Source organism: Akebia trifoliata, chromosome 1, assembly GCF_017979445.1.
Source record: "Akebia trifoliata isolate Shusen 1 chromosome 1, ASM1797944v1, whole genome shotgun sequence".
NCBI lineage: Eukaryota > Viridiplantae > Streptophyta > Magnoliopsida > Ranunculales > Lardizabalaceae > Akebia > Akebia trifoliata.
This window is the reverse complement of record NC_141375.1, coordinates 29,910,352-29,930,409: the sequence shown is the minus strand read 5'-3', so window position 1 is coordinate 29,930,409 and position 20,058 is coordinate 29,910,352. Positions and strand designations below refer to the sequence as shown.

General features: G+C 33.4%; 1 protein-coding gene across 1 annotated transcript; it reads left to right on the top strand.

Moving 5' to 3' along the window:
• Nucleotides 1–15,741: 15,741 nt before the first annotated feature.
• Nucleotides 15,742–18,607, top strand: LOC147411607 (putative WRKY transcription factor 31). Its single transcript, XM_086450279.1, has 6 exons — nt 15,742–16,177; nt 16,275–16,373; nt 16,497–16,658; nt 16,767–17,150; nt 17,245–17,358; nt 17,450–18,607. Exons 1-6 carry the CDS (start codon nt 15,845–15,847, stop codon nt 18,116–18,118), a joined length of 1,761 nt encoding a protein of 586 aa, XP_086306405.1. The 5' UTR covers nt 15,742–15,844; the 3' UTR covers nt 18,119–18,607.
• The last annotated feature ends 1,451 nt before the right edge of the window (nt 18,608–20,058 follow it).

Here is a 20,058-nt window from a genome sequence, read left to right as displayed (position 1 = left end):
TGGATTTTGTGTTGAATCCTATCCGATCCATTGACAACCCCCTTCCAGTATGACAACCAATGGTAATTGTCAAGCCAAAAAAGAAAAGAGAGAGAAAAAAAAGAAGGCATTTTTTGATGAGAGGAAAAGGTTACCCCCTTTAATGTTTTAAAATAAGGAAAATATTAGAATGACACAAAAGGAGACACAATGGTGACAAAAATGATGTGGTGGCACACACATAACCGTAAATACTTTTTACTCGTATCTCGTGGAAAAGCATCTATGATAACGTGCACGACACCACGAGTTTTTGTCACTCTTGTGTCACCTCAGCACGACTCTTAAAATAAACAAATTTTTAGCTTAGTTGGATTACACGTGGGATTAACGTGTAAAACCAAGCCTAATTTCAATGTCAAAGCACTTTGACAATTTTAAAGTAATCTTAGGGACGAGAGAAATTATGGTGAGGATAAATTCACAGGGCCAAGAAATCTTTCGTCGCATTCATCAAGATGCCTAGTCAATAAAATGTACAATTGTTTAAAAGCAACATATGGGACAAGTAATTTTGGGTGTTTTATCAAAACGGTCAGGCTACTTTGCCAAAATTTTGGGTTTCCATTTTTTTTTTTTTTTAAGAAGTGATTATCTACGGGTGCACGTGAAAAAGACCTATCGACACCTAGATTTTTGACTTTTGTTACAAACATTTCTTAGGATTAATTTCCTTCTAATTAATAGAAAGAAAAGATTGAAGACATTACGATTTCTTCTAGGAAATCGTTTTGAGGGCTCGATTCTTCCTTTCTGGAACTCGAAAAGCATGTTTGATCACAATGAATTGTTATTTGATTAGTAATCAGCTTTCTGCTTCTTGTAAAAGTTAGAAGCTGAAAATAAAATCCGCTTACGTATATTGGAAATGGGACTGTTCATTGAAAGAACGTGTGATTTATGGTTTATCCCTTATGTTTTTTATATTTTCCAAACTTAACCTTACTTTGGTCCCTCAAATGAATGTGTTTTTCATGGTTCTGTTCCCCTCCTTTCTCCATCTATATTTTTCAAACTATATGCTTTCGTTGTGTATTTTTCATCATTAATTGTTTCCAACAGTTGGTTAAATTTACTTTCCCCACTCTCTCTCTCCCTCCTTTTATGTGACTATCCTTGTCTCTTTCTCCCCCTCTCTTTATATCTATACCATGTTTGGTGTGACAATAGTCTTTTTCTCTCTCTAACTATGACCATAAGAGGCATGTTGATCACTCATGTACAACGTAATATACAAAGACAATTTTTTTAGACCTCAAAAATCACTTCTTGAACAGATTTGCCAAACGTTGAATTACTTAGTTGGGATTCTTGTAGAAGTGATTCCATGGGAAGCAATGTTGCCCTAGTAATTTCCTCATTCTTGTTTTTGAAGAATGAAGATGTGAAGAGAGATAAACATAGAAACAAGAGTATTTTCAATTAGGAGAGCAACTTGATTCAATTTTGTTGGATTTGGGGCTTTAATCAAAATTGAACTGACCCAGGCCGGTTCTACTAAACAAGAACTGGACCAAATTTACCCTAGTACTAGAAGAAACCAAATCAAAGTAAGGTCGGTTCAATTCTTGGGTTGCCAATGTCCTATAAACTTAATTCCTAACAATACATATTTTAACGAAAAAATTTAAGTTTTAAGACGACGTATTTTAAAGATAATAAAGATTGGAATTTTGTGCATGCATGAAACCCTAGTACAAAAATCTGGTATATATTTAACGTATTATTATTTATTTTATAAGGGAGTCTTATAGTGCCGAACCCGACTTATTATTAAATCTTATAGAAATTTTTATAATATATTTAATTAAATGAATATTTTTCTAATAAAAGTAAAATGTATTGTCTACTTACAATTTAACTATCATCTATAAATTTTAAAGGTTAATAATAAGACATTAATTTCAAATTCAACTCAAACAAACAAAAGTGTTATTTGAAAATTATAATTATTTTTCATTAAAAATGTTGAATTGTAGTTATTTTATTTGGCCCAAGTCAGGACCTAACTTGTTAGAGTCATGCTAGGGCTTAGTCGACTTAGGCCTGATAAAGGTATAGGCAAGTCTAGGTGGAGCCCATCTCTTTAGGGCAGGGTTAGGATTCAACCAAACTTGACCTGAAACCATCCATTGACAACCCTAGATGTATCCCAACGGACAACACGTGTAGAACTAATAAGGAGATTGTGGGGACAATTGCCCCCACAAAACTTTGAGACACTCTTGTACTTTCAACTAATTACACGTCCAATTTGCCTCCACTCCCACACCTCCCTCCTCATTTTCCCTTACCCTCCTACAATTTTTGCCTCTCTGACAATTTTTTAAAGTGACTATGCCTTTGAATGGGCCTTCTCCCATAGATTAATTGGAAATGACTTAAATTTTCTTTTTCTTCAACTTTCAATAAAATCAAATCTCTTAATTTCTCTACAAAATCATTTATCTTCAAAGTCTTCACTTGTACTACTAACTATAATTTGCCCCTACTCCAAGAGAATCTCTACTCCTGACAGGGAGACTACTACTATGAAATTAGAAACCAATATTGATCTTTGGGAAGCTCTTTTTTTTTTCATCTCAAATAGGAGTGTCGAACATTGTTGGATCATAAAATTATCCTCGAATTAAAAGAACGTCTAAGAGTTTATTCCTTGGAAGCCCAAAAAAAAAAAAAAAAATTCCGATTTCAATATAGGTTTATTCTTTCACCTTTGGGGTGGTTTTTGGATTGTGTCGATGAGTCACTTTACTAGATAATATCAAAATCAAAAAGCTCTGAATCACGAAAAAGACACAAGTGTGCCAATTGAGTGTTGAGAGGACAACCCAATCAATCAATTCTTTTAACTTTTCTACTTGTGGACCTTACTCAATAAATTAAATAACAATCAAATTGCCCCACTTGATTGAACATGAGCAAGTAGTAGGTAAAGAAACAAGCAAGATAGTTGGCCACGGAAGTCCCCTAACCCACACATACACTCAAACTAGACCTCTAGAGGTGTTCAAAAGTGGGATAAAGATAACCATTTTCTTAAGCCTCACATGTTTCACAAGTCCCTTAAAAGACTTTTGAGATAGGGGGCGGTTGAGTTACATAAATGTGTGTATGGGCATGACGACGAGACTTATATAAAATAATATTATTATTAAATAAGCATCCGTGTTAGAGACGCGTGGGTCATGTGTTAGATGTAGCGCATGGTCTTATATTTCGCTTTTGTTGGTAGACCCATTAGACCAAAAAGAGCTCAAAAGGTGGTTGTATCCCTCTTTATATAATCAAGATGGGCCCAAGAGTTACAGTGATCTTTCAAGGTTCAATTAATGGTCCCAAAATTGGTCCATCAGTCAATCTATGGGAAAAAAGTTTGGATTTGGTAATTATTTTTGGTGTGGGTTTTATTTGGTTAATTTGAAGAAAAAAAAAATCATAAAGAAAATGGAAAAATTTTCGGCAAATATTCAAATGATGGATTTAGGTTTCTTATTAAAAATCGATCATCTTCAACCTTCTCAAAAATCCAATATTGTTATTAAGATTTAAATGTGGAACAAAATGAAATTTTGAGGGTTAAGAGTAAAAATGTTAACATATTCTCTGATTAATCGTTAAATTGTCAATTAATTCATTGATTCGTTCAATTTAATCGACTAATCCCTTATTCAGAGAATCATGTGATTATGAGTCAATCCCATAATTTGAATATTGGTGTTGTCGGTGGATCTGGCATCATTCTAATAAGGATCTAATCCTACTTGGAACCGATAAAAAATATCAAATCAGGCCATTGATAGATCGGGGTTTTGATGAATCTCAATATTAGGGTTCGTTCGGATAAAAATCGAGTCGACTCTAGATCGGGTTAGTCCAATTCGATATACAAAACGTAGATAAACTTCATTTGTTTTTTGATGACGAGGGTTCCGTGCTCGTAGGCCCAACTAAATTTCATATATATTCAAATAAAATAAAATATAATTTACATAATTTCTCATATTTTATCAAATCAAGGACCTATTGGATCAAGACATGATTGGTAGGTTATCAAATCAAATCCTTATTGTAATCCAACTCATCAATCCATATCACAAGTTCACGAATGGGAATGAATTGGATTTCATGTCTAATCCAATTTATAAACCAAATTATTGATGGTCAGTCACTCTTGTTATGGTTTGTAGAGAGGTTGATCGTACTAGTCGACGACGAGTTATTGTCAATTTGTCCACAACTTTCTCTAGTTGAACTGAAGGTATAGTGGCATGCTAGTAAAAGATTCTTGCAATTAAAATTTATTGGAAAAAATAAATTTTGGTCAACAAATTGAATGGCTAGGATCAATGATCAACAATAATAGAAAATGAAAACAAGAGACTCAAAACAATAAACAATTATGATTAGTCACACTGGGACTATCAAATTGTTTCTCTTATAAATAAACAAATAAAAATATGATAAAATTTTCAAAATATCAATTTAGTTTTCTCCAAGTCTTCCCTCTCCTCTGAGGGTGGGTCGTGTGTACCAATCACAAATCTCCTCCAATATCGGTGATTCCATATGGGTGACGACTTTAATACATAACCACATCTTCATTTTCTAACTTGGACTGGTAGCTTATAATTAAATATAATATCTATGTAAATATTCAAATTAATCCATTAAAAGACTCTCAATTGAAGTTACAACTTCCAGACTTTATTATTTGGATTGGCAAATTCCCAAGAGTACTAATTGAAGTTGTTGAGATTTTGTTTTGGATTTCTACAATAACTTCAACGATCTTGCAAACAACCAGACGTTGGAGTTTATTTCAGGAATTACTACCTACCACTCAATATACTCGAACTTTATTTCCAATTTCAACTTCCAAATGGGTCTGTAAATATTCACTTCCAACTATTGACATCAAATAATGTGTGCTCACAAGTTCATGTAGAGCTTATAGGGCCTATATTTGATGAACGTCGAAAAGTGTCATGGGCACGGCAACAAATTAAGTACGTGGGACATAGTTGATCGATTGTTTCCATTCTTCGGGAAAATATTTATCAAGAGCATTAGAATAATTGTATCAAGGTGTCCATTCATACAATGGGTCATTATCTTAATGTGATTAGTTTAGCTATCTAGAAAAAAAGACTTTGATTTGAGTTAGTTGCGTAAGAAAAACAATGCAAACTTCGGAAAGAGGCCAACCCATCATTGGAGGTGTGAATTTTTTATTTTTCTTAACAAAAATAAAAATAAATAAACATTTGATTTTCTCTTTAAAGTGCCTTGTTTGACACTGAGAGCAACTTCAACGCAAATAGGCATATCTGGTAGGTATTTTATGGTGGAGAGTCATTTTGCCTATTTAGGAGGTCTTCACTCTAAATCTACTAACCAAAATGACCCTTCATAATAGACTATTGTGAAATGTTTCACAACTGTCATTATTTTTTATCGTCAATAGAGAGAGAGACTCATTCTCTTTTTTTGCCTCGCCCACTTTTTCTCTCCCTAGAATATTTTAAAATAGAGAGTCCCAGTTCAAATAAGTTGGAGTGATTTTGAAGGACTTTAACTCTATAAAATAGTAATCCAGAGAGGATATAGAGTCCAAGCCATAATGCGTTGGACTTACTCTTAATCAGACTCATCAACCACATAATTTTTAAATCATGTTTTACTAAGATCCTAAGAGAAAAAGAAAGAAAGAACTATATATACATTAAATATGATTAATTATAAATAATTTAATTTATATTAAAAACCATTAGTCAATTATCAAGATAAATGTTTATAGGTCCACCACGATATCAAGGTTTTTGTATGAAATTTGGAGTCATTGGAAGCCCATAGAAATAGAGTGGGAACAACATTTCTCCCATGTTGGTTGACTCAAACAACCCCAAATTTTATTTTCAAAGACAATGTTTGAACTTTGAAAAAAGATGAGAGAAATAAGAGGGACAAGTTCCCAGTTACGTCGTGTGGTTGACATTAATATGATGGCTCCGAAACACAAAATTTTAATTAAGAAAAAAAAGAAAGCTGTAGCTGTTATTGATTGGTCGGTCACGACTCACGAAGAAGGTATGAGAGAGGAAAAGAAATACGTTTGAACTTTAACAAATAGATATGAGGATAGTTTTCTCGAGGTATTTTATATTCATTCAATCCATAGAAGTTGAAATCGATGTCGACGCTACATATAAAATTAATTTTGAATCCTGTACAACGGGGGGTTGTTTTGCAAATTGACTCCCTGTTCTTATTTTAAATCACGTGCCAAATATCAGGGCCCACTAACAAACCCACAAATGTTTTTTACCTCCCTAAAATCAGGGGTGGCAAATGGGTCATGTTGCGTTTTACCAAACCCAAACCCGAACACCCGAACCCATCCCATTTAATTATCATGTCAAAATCTTAGATTAGAATCTAATTTATTTATTAAATAGGTAATACGATGCGTCATATATAATATATTTAATAAGAATAATGATTTTCTAACGCCTCCCCTCTGTCATATGCTTTTATATGCCCTATGATATGGCATGTGTTAGAATCATATATTTTTTTTCTCAAGATACATAACTGCACATATTTATGGGAATGTACAGTTATGTATCTCGAGGAAAACTCTATGGTTCTAGCCTATGCCACGTCAGGGGACGTATGTCATGTCAGAGGGGGCATCGGAAAATCATGATTCATTTAATAAATAAGTTGGATTGTGTTATGTTAATTAGTTTGACATGCATATAACTTGTGAGCACAACATGATTCCAAAGTGAAAAAATCCAAGGCTAATTTCTAAAATGTCCCTTAAATATTTGTTAATATTCATGATATATCCTATGTTTCATGATTTAAAGGGGTTTGGATTGTTAACAAGTTAGCATGACACATTACTTCTACGATAATTAAATTGGGTTGAACATGATTAGACTCAATCAAAATCCACTAATTTTGTATCATTTGTTGGATTAATATAAGATTTATCTTAATATTTAAATAGAAGTGGAAGAAAAGTAAAAGTAAAAGAAAAAGTTAAAGTTTAAATAAAAAGTGAAAGTAAGAGTTAAGTAGTTTGTTTTTAAAAGTTGTAATGTAAAATTTTAGTCCCACATCAAATAAAAATAATTAAATAGCGTAACTTTTATATAGAAGTTCTCACATCATGTAGTAAGTGTGAAAAAAGATATAGGCCAAGCCCATGCACACATGAGGGCCCAGGAGTTCTAAAAGAGATTTAGATCTATTGGTCTCAAAAACCTTAGTGCATGTAGGCACATGCGATGTGCGTGTAAGGGAGATGCAATTCTTCCAATTTAAACCTCAAGATATATATTTTAAAATTAATTTAAATGTATATATTTTATATTTTTCTCATGCAATTGGTGGATTTTTATTTAAATTGAAGTGTAACAGGTAAAGTTGGGTTGCCAATAACAAACTTTATATATTTAACTTGGGGTGTAATAAATAAAGTTGGGTTGTCAATAGCAAATTTTTTATTTTTTATTATGTGAATAGTGAATTAGAGACGTGAATAGTGATTTAGAGGTTGTGACCCATTGGAATTCGTTTAAGTTCGGAGGAGTGAATCATCTCTAAAATGTGAGAATATGCTAAAATAGAGACACCCGTTGTAGTTGCTCTAATTAATGAAGTTGGATTTTTCTTGAAAATTGATAGAAAATTACCTAAGTATCTCCATCTTCAACCTTTAGGGGAAAAAAACTGTTTTTTTCTTCTCTCTCTAAAAATTTGTAAATTTAAATAACTAGGATAAATGTTTTGTTCTCTCAAATTGATAATCTCAAGAGTTCAATTTTCTAGACCCGTCTTAACCAAACGAGATTCTGATTTTGAATTGTACATCAAGAAATATTATATCCAAACAAGATTCTGGACTTTCAAAATCAATTTTTAATTCCAATGAAATATTGAACAATCAGATTCTGAAAATCCACAATTAAAATTGAAAATGATCGAAACCAAACGCCACCTCGTTTGTTAGCATAATATTGAGAGTCTGTACCACGTAGTGTTCACTGTTCAAAGCAGAGGTAGTTTGTTTGTATTCCAACTCCCGGGTGCACAGGATCAAGATAGAATCCAGTATCTTTGGCGATCGTGTGTGAAAAGTATCTTTCGGTTTTTTCGTCTATGTACGCAAGCTGTTGTTCAAATTAATAAGTCCACCGCCATGGGCCCTTTAAAGTCTACAACTTTTCTTTAATCTTGACCGTCCAACCTAACCAGACTTCCAGTTTTCAACGTTATGGGTTGGCACTTAGCAGACAGTGTAGCCAATTGGACAACCTTTGTCAACATAAATCTCAGTCCACCTTACTTTTTCTTCTTTCATATTTAAATTTATTATGGTTCGAAACTTCTCATATAGTTTATTTACTTCTTTTAGGTTTGGTTGGTTAAATTTTAATTTTCAATGTTTGAAAGAAAAATAAAATGTCAAAGTATTCTTCATCAATGGCGGCAAGAGAAGGCCGTAAGTCAGTCTTATTGGGCAGTAATATAAGATAAAAGAGAACCTTTCATGTACTAATTAAGGTGATATCTCGACCATGAGTATATGGTCCAAGAATACATGGTCACTTATATATTGGGGAACATAAGTAAAAATATATGTAAAAACAATCATTTTTTAAAATATGGGTTATAAGTTTTGGGATTAAGTTGATTTTTTACGAGAAAGATTTCTATTATTTTTTATAAGTGATTTAGAATGTAGACCGTCGAATTTTTACTATCAATAATTTATAAATCACTTTTGATGGATTTAGAAGTTTTAGATTGGACTAATTTTTGTGAGGATAGTCTTATCATCATAAAGATCATCCTCACAAAAAATCAGTTAAATCTAAAACTTCTAACCCATATTTTAAAAAATTATTGTTTTTTCATATATTTTTTACTTATATCCTATGAACTCATATGTATAATATGCGATCCTACAATATGTTGGTATCTCCAACATGCATTGGTAATGAATTTTTTAGTCTCCCGAATAATAATTAGTGATTTGAAATGGATCACTTTTGGTGAGTCAAAAGTTCTTTAGAGTTTGAAATTTGGATTCGATAAAGACTCAAGAAAATGGCAGGTGCAGTTAATCTGTGAATAATAAACCATCTCACAGTAAAAATTGAAGAGGTTTGATTTATACTTCATCAAGTGAGGGATTTCAGTCAATATTGTTAATAATTGTCGCAAAAAATCATTCTTCATTGCATTAAGACATTTTGAGCTCTAGATATTCTGTTGGAGTCAAAAGAGAGATCGATTTGGCGAGACTTCTCAAAAGAGTCGTGATTTTCTGACTCGAAAATTTTCACTCTATCTATACTCGACTGACATGTCCAGGGCAAAAAATTATAGATCTTTTTCTTTGGGATACATAAGAAAAAGATCAACAGTTATGTGCCATTGCCCTGTCAACCAAGTATAGATCGAGTGAAAATTTTTGAGTTAGAAAATCATTAGCGAAAATTGAAAATGGGCCAAATGTGAAACTACCCACAACTTCATACTTCTAGCATTTGTTGGAACCTCTAAAATGTGAAGTTATATTTTTATGAACAACGGCAATTCCACTTATCTTTTAGTAAATAAATAATATGTCAAAAACAAAGTTTAGGATATAAAAAAATAAATGATAAAAAAAAATTCAAAATTTTAATATAATTATCGAAACATTCATTTTTTTTCACTAGTTCAACCATGATTTTTATATAAGAGATGTAAAGAGAAGTGTGTCGAACACACCCGTCCAACTACTAATCCAAGTGCTGTCATACTTATCTTACGCCTTGTTTTGTTTGGATGGCGTTCAAAGGTCCTAAAGATAGCCGAATATTTTTTCAATGTACAGGTTAGAGATTTTGGAATGGGCTGATTTTTTGTGATGGCGATCTCTATGATGAGGAGATCATCGTCACCAAAAATTAGCCCATTTCAAAACTTCTAAGCCGATCAAAAGTTGATTACAAAAATCTGACGGTCCATAACTCTTCAACTTGTAAACTAGGGTTAGAATTTTTGGAATAAACTGATATTTGGTGAGGATGATCTCTTTACCATTGAGATCATCCTCACATAAAATCAACCCATTCTAAAACTTCTAACCCCTATTTTAAAAAATGTTTGGCTCTCTTTAAGACCTCCCAACACTTTCTGCTTAGTTTAGTTTAGTTAAGTTTTGGTCTTCTATCTCTTGTGGGTAATAGAGTTGGAAGCTTGAATTAGCCTTAGACTACTTTGTGAAAATTAGCTTCCAACTTTGATAGGGACCTAGAAGTAACCTAGAAGTCTGCATCCAAACAACTAGAACAAGCTTCCAATCCCCTGTGAAATCAGAAGCTCATTTTTTTTAGGTAATTATGGAAGATAAAATCTACAGGACACCACGAGTTGACACATGTCGCATAGGGATTTGGATTTTATCAATCAAATCCAAGAAAATTGACAAGTTTCCTGGGGGGATAAACTTGAAGATTGAATTATGGAAACTCATATTGGGAATTAAAAGCTTGGATGGTTAGGAATCCGTTAAAAAATTTCCTTGGATCGTGACTTACATGGAATGTGTTGAGGTGTGGGGGGAGGGTTTCAATTCAATCTACCACCTTGGGTGCATATGATATGTACTCAAATCCCTAAAAATCAAAGTTAAGGACAAGTCATGAATCATAATCCTATCTTAGTTAAGATTCTGGTAATCTAAATAAGGAGGGAAAAATCCTAGGGACATCACTCACAACAAAAGATATGCAATCTCTCTATCCTAAAAAATGTACAACTTTTGAATTGATTTGAACGTTGGAGAGTTTGTTGCAGGGATGCCTAAAAGTTTTGGAACAATAGGTGTTAAAGAATATTAGTCAATTTTTGGTACCTCGACAGGTGAATCACGCATTTTTCGCATCCAGAATAATATAAGTAGGGGATTAAAGATAATATGATAAAAGGATGTTCTACACATTGGGATACTCATTGACTTCATTGTGATAATTTTTCGAGCACACAATCCTCGAGGCACTATTTTTATATTCTTTCTTTTTTTGACGAGACCTACCATTTCTTCAATTTACTCCAATTAATGATTTTCTTTGATGAGAATCTGAGATAGTCTTTAACACTACCATGATATAAGATGGTAATATTGGAGACATCAAATTTAAACCTATAATAACTTTTAGATTTGTGAACACTAATGTTTTGATAATTGCACTTACTCTCGTTATAGTTGTCTAAGGTGTTCACTTCCCCCATTTTTGTCAAATTGTCGTTAACCTACCAGTTAAATTCCTTTTACAAAAATCATTTTGCCTTTTTAAAAATGTTATTCTTTTTTACAAATAAAAATATGCCTATGAAAAAATGGGTTCAATGAGTGCTGAGATGTAGGTATTTTAATATTTTTTTAATAAAAATATTATAAAATAAGAGGATAAAATAATTATAAAAAAATCTGAATTTTACCCCCAACCAGTGAAAGGGGAGGTAAGCACAATTATCAAAACACTAGAGGGTCAAAATGGGATTATGCCAAATTACAGAAGGTCAAAGTATAATTTACCCTTGATCAAGGTATTTTTTACCCTTGATAAAATTACAGAGGGTCAAAGTATAATATATCCATAACTTTTAAAAATAGAATAATGATAAATGCACGCGATTGAGTACGCGACTGATGTGGTAAGGGCACAGACTTCCCGATGAAAAAAGATCTTTGATTTTGTGCCCTTGCCGCATCAGCTGCCTAACCAACCATGTACCAAAACCACGTGCATTCATCACAACTCTGTTTAAATAACTTGGTCTACATGGTGATGCAACCATGCATCATATATGGTGTCATTGTTGCTCTTCTTTTCAACTAATGCGGACTAATGCATATTAAAGGAAAATTGTTAAACTATTTACTCTCTCTCTCTCTCTCTCTCTCTCAATCAATCGAGATCATCAAATAGATCAGCCACCATTTTTTTCTCAGTCTTACCCCGAAAATAATCACGTTGGTTGAAGTAAGACTTTGGTGTTTCTATATTTAGCTGTTTAGCAGTTAAAACAATCAAAATTGTAGTAATTTTTCTTCCAATCTCACCCTCGTTGGAGGGGAAATGTCGTTGAACCCAAGAAAAGTACGTAAAAATAAAGTGCTTTACAGCAAAAAAAGAAATACTTTGAAAATCTTCTGTCCATGTTTTCAAAAGTTCTCTGAAGAATAAGACTCAAAGAGGACTAAATAAAACCAATTAATTGAATCACGTTTTAAAACGAGTTCAATTCATGAACAAAACAGCACTTTTTGTGATCCTTCTTTTGAATTAGAGTTTCCTGTCGACTTCTTTAATTTTCGTCCTTTTTTCCAATGGGCGCCAACCGTTCGTATAGAATCCTCTTTTCTTACTCTTTACTTTTCTCTTTTTCTCACCATGTAGCCGACATATATTAGCTCCAGTTAAGGAGATGTTAGGTTGCCGTACGCCCCTTTTTCCAAACACGTGGCGTGCATGTAGAAGATTGGGTTTCAACATTTGATGTGGGCCATGTAGATATTTTGGACTGATATCATCGGACGACAGAAATGAAAATTAGGAAAAGGGGTCACCATCCTCCCATCTTGAACTCATCCTAAATATAGATTGATTTTTCATTATTAATGGACTCATCTATATATATATTTTTTCCATCTTTGATATATATATATATTTTTTGGGATAACGACGCTTTAATGTTTAAGTTAAATTTAAAAATAATAATAGAAATTAATCAATCAAAGGGCCGGAGACGGATTTTGGATTTTATAAATGTCGGGCAACTAAGAAGTCTTGTGAGAAAATAATGGTATATCTTTTTTCTAACGCTATTATCAATCGTAATAATATAAAAATATTTTTTTTTTTACAATTCTTTATGAGGGTATATGAGTCCTGTCGGCCTCGATTGTAAATCCACCTCTAATCAAAGGTGCCGGCTTATTTAAGTTGGTAAGATTTAAGGAATGTTGATTTATATCCTACGTTCACATTTCATTGAGTCTACGCTCACCTATGTTAATCACTAATATATATATATATATTAGAGAGAGAGAGAGAGAGAGGGGTTAGTCTTTGGTATCATCACACAGAAATTTTACCAACTTAGTTAGCTGACACCTACTCTTCATTAAATTCTAACTTAGGTATTATTATCTTATTACATCTCTTGACATTTTAAGGACTCGTGATTATTTATTTTTTTAAATTTGCATTATTGATTACACCCTTAATTGAAATCCCGACGGATGCTTGTGAGTACTTCTTATGGGGATCATACATCATCATGAGATATGACAGATTCCTATCTATTTGACTTTAGAGTAGTTTCCTAGCCCATTCAACATGGATCTCAAGGTGATGTATAGTCAATCTTGATATATCATATTGTTTTTGCCTAACCAGGTCTACCTACATTATATCTTAATTTGACAATTTCCTTTCGTAATGTCTATCCCACTACATATTCTTTGATTTATAGATCCACGATTACTCATTTGGGAGATTTGTACGGCCAATCATGCATTTTGATCCACATCTTGATAAAAAAGATGGAATATTCCAACAGACAATTTTGACTACATGTTTTGAAGGATCACATATTGTCAAGAGATACTATGTTTTCGCTTGTTTTGGTCTATTTGACATGTACAAGAGTGGTTTCCCACCCTATTCATCATAAATTTCCAGGTGACTTGTAATCGATCGCGATCCATTATATAATGTGTACCTATATACTAAACTTTGAAAAAATGTGGGAGAAATTTGAAATTTCGCTTCCTAAAGACTAATAAAGAAAATAAGCTGATCTTAGATATTTTCTAAGTTTGGAAAAAAGAAAAGTCAGATTTGTTAATTGGGTCACGAGAATACCATATTCAACTAAATCCATTATAGTCTACAAAATTTGCTTTCTCGTGATTGATATTAAAATTTAAAACATAAAATAAAAAAAATAAAAAAAAAAAAGCTATATTTTATCCAAATTTCTTTTTTTCGTGATTAAGATTTAAGATTAAAAGTGAAAAAAAGATGAGACGAGAAGGAACGTGAGTTGAAGAAACCAGTAACGTGGGGAGACAGATCCTCTCTGTTGTTTTTGACTTGTATTCAAATAATGCGGCCCACCCACCTCACTCATCTCCTTTTTAAATATCCTATATATGACTTTTCTAACCTTTGGCCTCCAGCGACGTTGGAGGCTAGAATTTTCCTATAATATATTTTGATAAATTTGATATTAAAATTTATATAATACAGGTAATATAAGTAATAAAATGTCCAGAATTGGGTTTAATTAGTAAACAAAGATGCTAATTAAAGACGTCTTAATTAGTAGACTTTGAACTAAGATAATGTTTTTTATTGGTACAGTAAAGATAGTATTTTTTATTAAAAAAAATAATTATTGTTGGATCGAGGTTGATTTGATACCAATCTGATGAGGATTATCGGGCTCGGAACTGATTTGATAAGTATTGAATCAAACTCTTATTGGATCTAAATATTTAGGGTCTGATAATGTATATCTTCTTATCATTTTCGAAGTCTTGATTTGTGTCATTTTTCTAAAAGATCAGCCATGAATAGTAGAGAGTGGACGGGTTTTTTTTTAAGGTGATTCTCTCTTGTTTCTAGAGAAAGTATTATAGGAGAAACCTGTCATACAAGACCCCTTTTTTTTTTTTTTTTTTTTTTTTTTGTAATTTGAAATTATTATCTGAGAGTTATTAATTTAAATATCGAAGATTATTTGATAAGTACCACATTGATTTGCTTAAGAAGATAAAAATCGACAAGAAAGTCTGTCTATGAAAAATTACAAGTCGTGCAATGGTGATCTTGAGTTTGAAAGAGAAATTATAACTTGCTTCCACAATAAACATTAGAGTGTGCCACGTGACCTTAATCAATTTTACAAGCATACATATTAGATCTTTGTGATCCTAATTATAAGGTAATGAAATTTGAAAAAGTAAAAAAGATAAAAAAAATTAAAAAAAAAAAGAAAAAGAAAAAATATACAACAAAGTCAATCCAAAATTTCGTAGAATTCGGATCTTTAATTTATACAATTACTCACATTGAAGAGATTTTCAATACACATGGCATCTTACGATTAATCATTCTCAAACTGTGAAATCTCTAATTGACTTTTCTATACATAAAAAATTATTTGGAGAGGATAAGTGATCATAGGCTAGATAGGGTAAGATGTGAAATTACAAATAACTCCAAACTCTAAATAAGGACTCGATCCCACCGGTTTGAGTCGAAAGAGTCAATTTTGTACATGGGGGACGATCTAAAACGTGGCAGTCCCAAGTGGCCCCGGTCAAATGTAAAAGGAGTTGGGACCCACTAAATTCGTTGACTATGTTACTCTTCTCACGTGCAATGCGCCGGGCCAATCGGGGCGGTGGATTTGTAGAACTCGTCAAACCAAGATTTGACAAAAAGTAGACAAAAAATACAAAGGAACCAACCAACGAACCCTCTTCTTTTTCCCATCACTCTGGTCCTACTGCCAGCTGTCCATCTGACGCACCATCTGACGACACTCCCTCAAATCTGTAAAATTTCAATGTATTTGGTCTTCGTCCCGAACCCTTTATATAGGCAAGCCAATTGCACCTGTAAAAAACTTCAGACTTCACATCTCTTTCTTCTCTTCTTTTCTCTTCTTATCTCTTCTTTACTATCTTAATTAATTTCTTTCTTCTTTGTTTTCTTCATTTATGGACAGAGGAGGAGGACTCACTATTGAATCTGATCCTATTGGTTTCTTTGTAACCAAGCCAACTCCCATTAATTCATTTTTGAAACCAAATAATCTCAAACGAAAATTCGATTTAATGGAACCACGTATTGATTTCTCCATGAATCTTAGTTGTAGTGATAATCAAATCACACAGAATTCGTCCCATGAGAAACGGGTCGATGAGATGGATTTCTTCTCTGATAAAAACAGACATCAAGATTCCAATAATAACAACTCTTCCAACATTGATGTCAAGAAGGAGAATTCTCATGGTGGAGTTCCTCCACCAAGGTTCAATTTTGATGTTAATGTAAGTTATCTATATTTTTATTTATTTCTAAATTATTTTATTTTGATAATTTAAATTGAGCTGATTTTTTTTTTTTTTTTTTTTTTAAATATTATAGACTGGTTTAAACCTTCTCACTGCTAATACGGGAAGCGATCAATCTACGGTGAGCGATGGGATATCGACCAACGTTGACGATAAGCGAAGAATGAATGAGGTAAGGGGATTGAAACCTTTTAATTCTATAATGGGTTTTGTTAATTTAGTCTATTTTTTTTTGTTTAATGGTGTTGTTCTATCTAACTTTTAAAAAATACAAATTTATTTGTGTTTGTTTCAGCTGGTAGTTCTTCAAGTTGAGCTTGAGAGGATGAATGAAGAGAATCAGAGGTTGAAAGGGATGTTAAATCAAGTGAACAACAACTATAACAATCTTCAGATGCATTTTGTAACCATGATGCAACAACAAAATCAAAAACCCGAAATCATCCCAGAAAATGAGGTAAATTTGCTTGAATTGAACTTAAAAACAACAATACCCAAGTTGTTAAATATTGTAATTTTGATTTAAATTTATGAGTAATATAAGTGATTAACTTGGTGAGTTTAGGTGACTGATGGAAAAATTGAGGAGAAGAAACAAGAAGGCGGTGTAGGATTAATGGTGCCTCGACAATTCATGGATTTAGGTCCTGCGGCGACAGCTGAAACCGATGAAGTTTCTCAGTCTTCTACTGAAGAAAGAAGTCATAATCGCTCTGTATCACCGCCTAACAATGCAGAAGTAGTGTCAAAGAATGGCAACAACAATGAGATTGTACCCTTTGATCAGGACAAGAGCGATTTCTCCGATGGTAGAGGAGTTGGTAGGGAAGAGAATTGGGGTCCTAACAAAGTCCCTAAATTGAATGGTTCCAAGAATGTTGAGCAATCCACCGAAGCCACTATGAGGAAAGCGCGAGTCTCAGTTCGAGCACGATCTGAAGCACCAATGGTAAGTAATGAATCCATTTCGAATTCATTCCATCAGTATTTCCCCAAATTATCGATTTAGTTTTCTAATTAGTCAAATTCAAATCAAATTTCAGATCACCGATGGATGCCAATGGAGAAAGTATGGGCAAAAGATGGCTAAGGGGAACCCGTGTCCTCGAGCTTACTATCGATGCACCATGGCAGTCGGATGCCCTGTTCGTAAACAGGTATGTTCCCTATTAGGTCCAAATACTAAAATGGGTTCAATTAGAGGATTAAAATTTAGTACAAAACTTATTGAATTATGGTTTTGGGCAGGTTCAAAGATGTGCCGAAGATCGAACAATATTGATTACAACTTATGAGGGCAATCATAATCATCCACTCCCTCCAGCTGCCATGGCTATGGCATCGACCACATCGGCTGCAGCATCTATGCTGCTTTCAGGATCTATGACGAGTGCCGATGGGCTAATGAACTCGAATTTCTTAACGAGGACTCTATTGCCTTGTTCGTCGAGTGTCGCCACGATCTCTGCTTCAGCTCCCTTTCCAACTGTCACATTGGACCTTACCCATACTCCCAATCCTCTTCAATTCCAAAGGCCACCAACTCAATTTCATGTCCCCTTCATGAACCCATCTCAGGCATTTACATCCACGCCCGCCCCTCAGCTTCCACAAGTTTTCGGCCAATCTTTATATAATCAATCGAAATTCTCCGGCCTTCAGCTCTCACAAGAAATAGACCCAACTCAATTTGCTCACCAACCACCACAACCACAACCACCACCACCACAACCCTCATTGGCCGACACAGTGAGTGCGGCAACAGCTGCCATCACTGCTGATCCAAACTTCACAGCAGCTCTAGCAGCGGCAATTTCATCAATAATCGGCGGCACTCATCAAACAAACAACAACAACAATGCCAATACCAACAATAACAGTAGTGCCAACACCACCAATAGCAATAACAACAAATGAACAGTTAAATTGTGGGGGAGATCATAATTAAGTGTAGTTCATAATTTTGTTTTAGTTTTTTTTTTTTTTAATTTCCCCCCCAAAAAAAGTGGGATTATTATACATGTTCAGTTTTTTTTTTGTTGTGGGGAAGGGAAAGAAACACAATTTTTCATTCTTTTTACTTTTTTTTTTTTGTTTTTGTTTTTATTAATTGAATAATTTGATCTAAATTGTCTGTTAATAATACACATACATTTCGTGTCAGCTTATTTTATTTGTTTGGTCCTGGACTTGAATGTGTCCAAAATTCTCAAATAAAAAGACAAAGAAAGAGAGTAATAGAATTATTCTTTGGGTTTTGGAATATTCGTTCAAAGGCGGTCAATAAAACCGACTTTGAGAAGTAGTTGAAAAAGAAGAGAGGATTTGTTTGACACGCAAATTGTTCTATTTGGATCAGATCCAGAATTTACACGGCAAAGAAAAAAGCCAATATCTTGAGATTAATGTATTTGTTTCTTGTTTTTATTTAATGACTTACGTCGGCCATATTTTATCACTTAATTTTCTTAGAGATTCGTGCGGATATTTTATTTGAATCTCTAAGAATAATTTTCTATCATTTTGGATAGAGAGCCTCAAACGTGGAAGTACATTTTATTGGACAACTAAGATTCTACTTTGACCTGCAATTAGTTTGACGTGGTCAATATCTCTTGGAAACGCGTTTAAATTATTAGCTCAATTGCTTCGCGTGGAAGGCCTTTTCAATTAAATGGAGTCATCACGGAGAATGCTAGCTCAAGAGGTCTTAAAGATATGGGTCCCCACTCCACCACCAAGTGGATCTACCACCAAATCTCAATGAAACTTTGTGATCTTAATGATCCCAATTGTTGGAAAATTCAAATTTTGAGAAAAAAAAATGTAATTCATTGATGCTTAATTCCTCATTTGTCAAGTAACATGGGCCAGCCACCTATCAATTGTCGTCCATTCAGTTGATTATGGCACAATTGATCTTGGTGGTGTAGGAGAGAACACGATATTGATAGTCATGTGGAGTACAAGTGGGGATGGGTGGCTAGGGTACTAAAGGTCAAAAGTACGTATGTCATGTGAAGGAGTCTTCATTGACGCCTTCTAGCGTACGAGATGTATCCTAATTCCTAACCATGACGATGCTGGGTTAATGTACGTTGTTTGAAAATATTTCGAGTCTGTCATTTGTCAAGGCATGTTCTAGCACTTGGGGCATTTACATGCTTTTACATCATGCACATCTTAAGGAGAAAACTTTGAAGCAGGCAGGCCGTTTCAAAATTTTGAAGAAACTCTCTCCAGTGGATATCAGATGACGTTTCTGATGGTATTTAAAATTTTAGTAGAAATATAGGGCATGAAATAAATTTAAAATGCCATGTGTCTTGTAACGAAGAGGGTTCCTTCAAAATTTTGAAGCTGACCTGTAGTAGACTTTAGTTATAAGGACATCTTTATCATTTCCCATGAATAGGAAAGGAAAGTTACAATTTAAGGGGACCTTTACATGTGCAGCTACCAAGTAGTAGGCATGGGATGAAAATATTGGAGGCCAACTCTTTCATGTTGATCGTTCTCAAATTTTGATAAATTTTTGAAATTCGATAAATAAAATTTTCAACTATCAAACGCATGTCTACATTATTTTGAATTAGCAGAGCATTTGATGCTCAACTACCAAAAATATTCTTTATAAATATTAAAATTACCTTTATTTGCCCTCTTGTCATAATAGATCAGACTATTATAGGTCATTTTTCAGTTAAACGTTGATAATTAAGCAATTTGGTAGTTGTATTCCTAATAAATCAAAATGTTTTAAAAATGCTCCCACTTAACTAAATTGTCCTCCACGATAAATGTGATTCACGTGCATGATCTATTTTAAGTGCCGAATTTGAATGTATATATATATA

Excerpts from the sequence above, each read along its gene's own strand:
- LOC147411607 (XM_086450279.1), top strand. The coding sequence starts at position 15,845 with ATGGACAGAGGAGGAGGACTCACTATTGAATCTGATCCTATTGGTTTC. Across the intron at positions 16,659-16,766 it reads AAATCATCCCAGAAAATGAG|GTGACTGATGGAAAAATTGA; the intron begins GTAAATTTGCTT and ends TGGTGAGTTTAG. Across the intron at positions 17,359-17,449 it reads GATGCCCTGTTCGTAAACAG|GTTCAAAGATGTGCCGAAGA; the intron begins GTATGTTCCCTA and ends GGTTTTGGGCAG.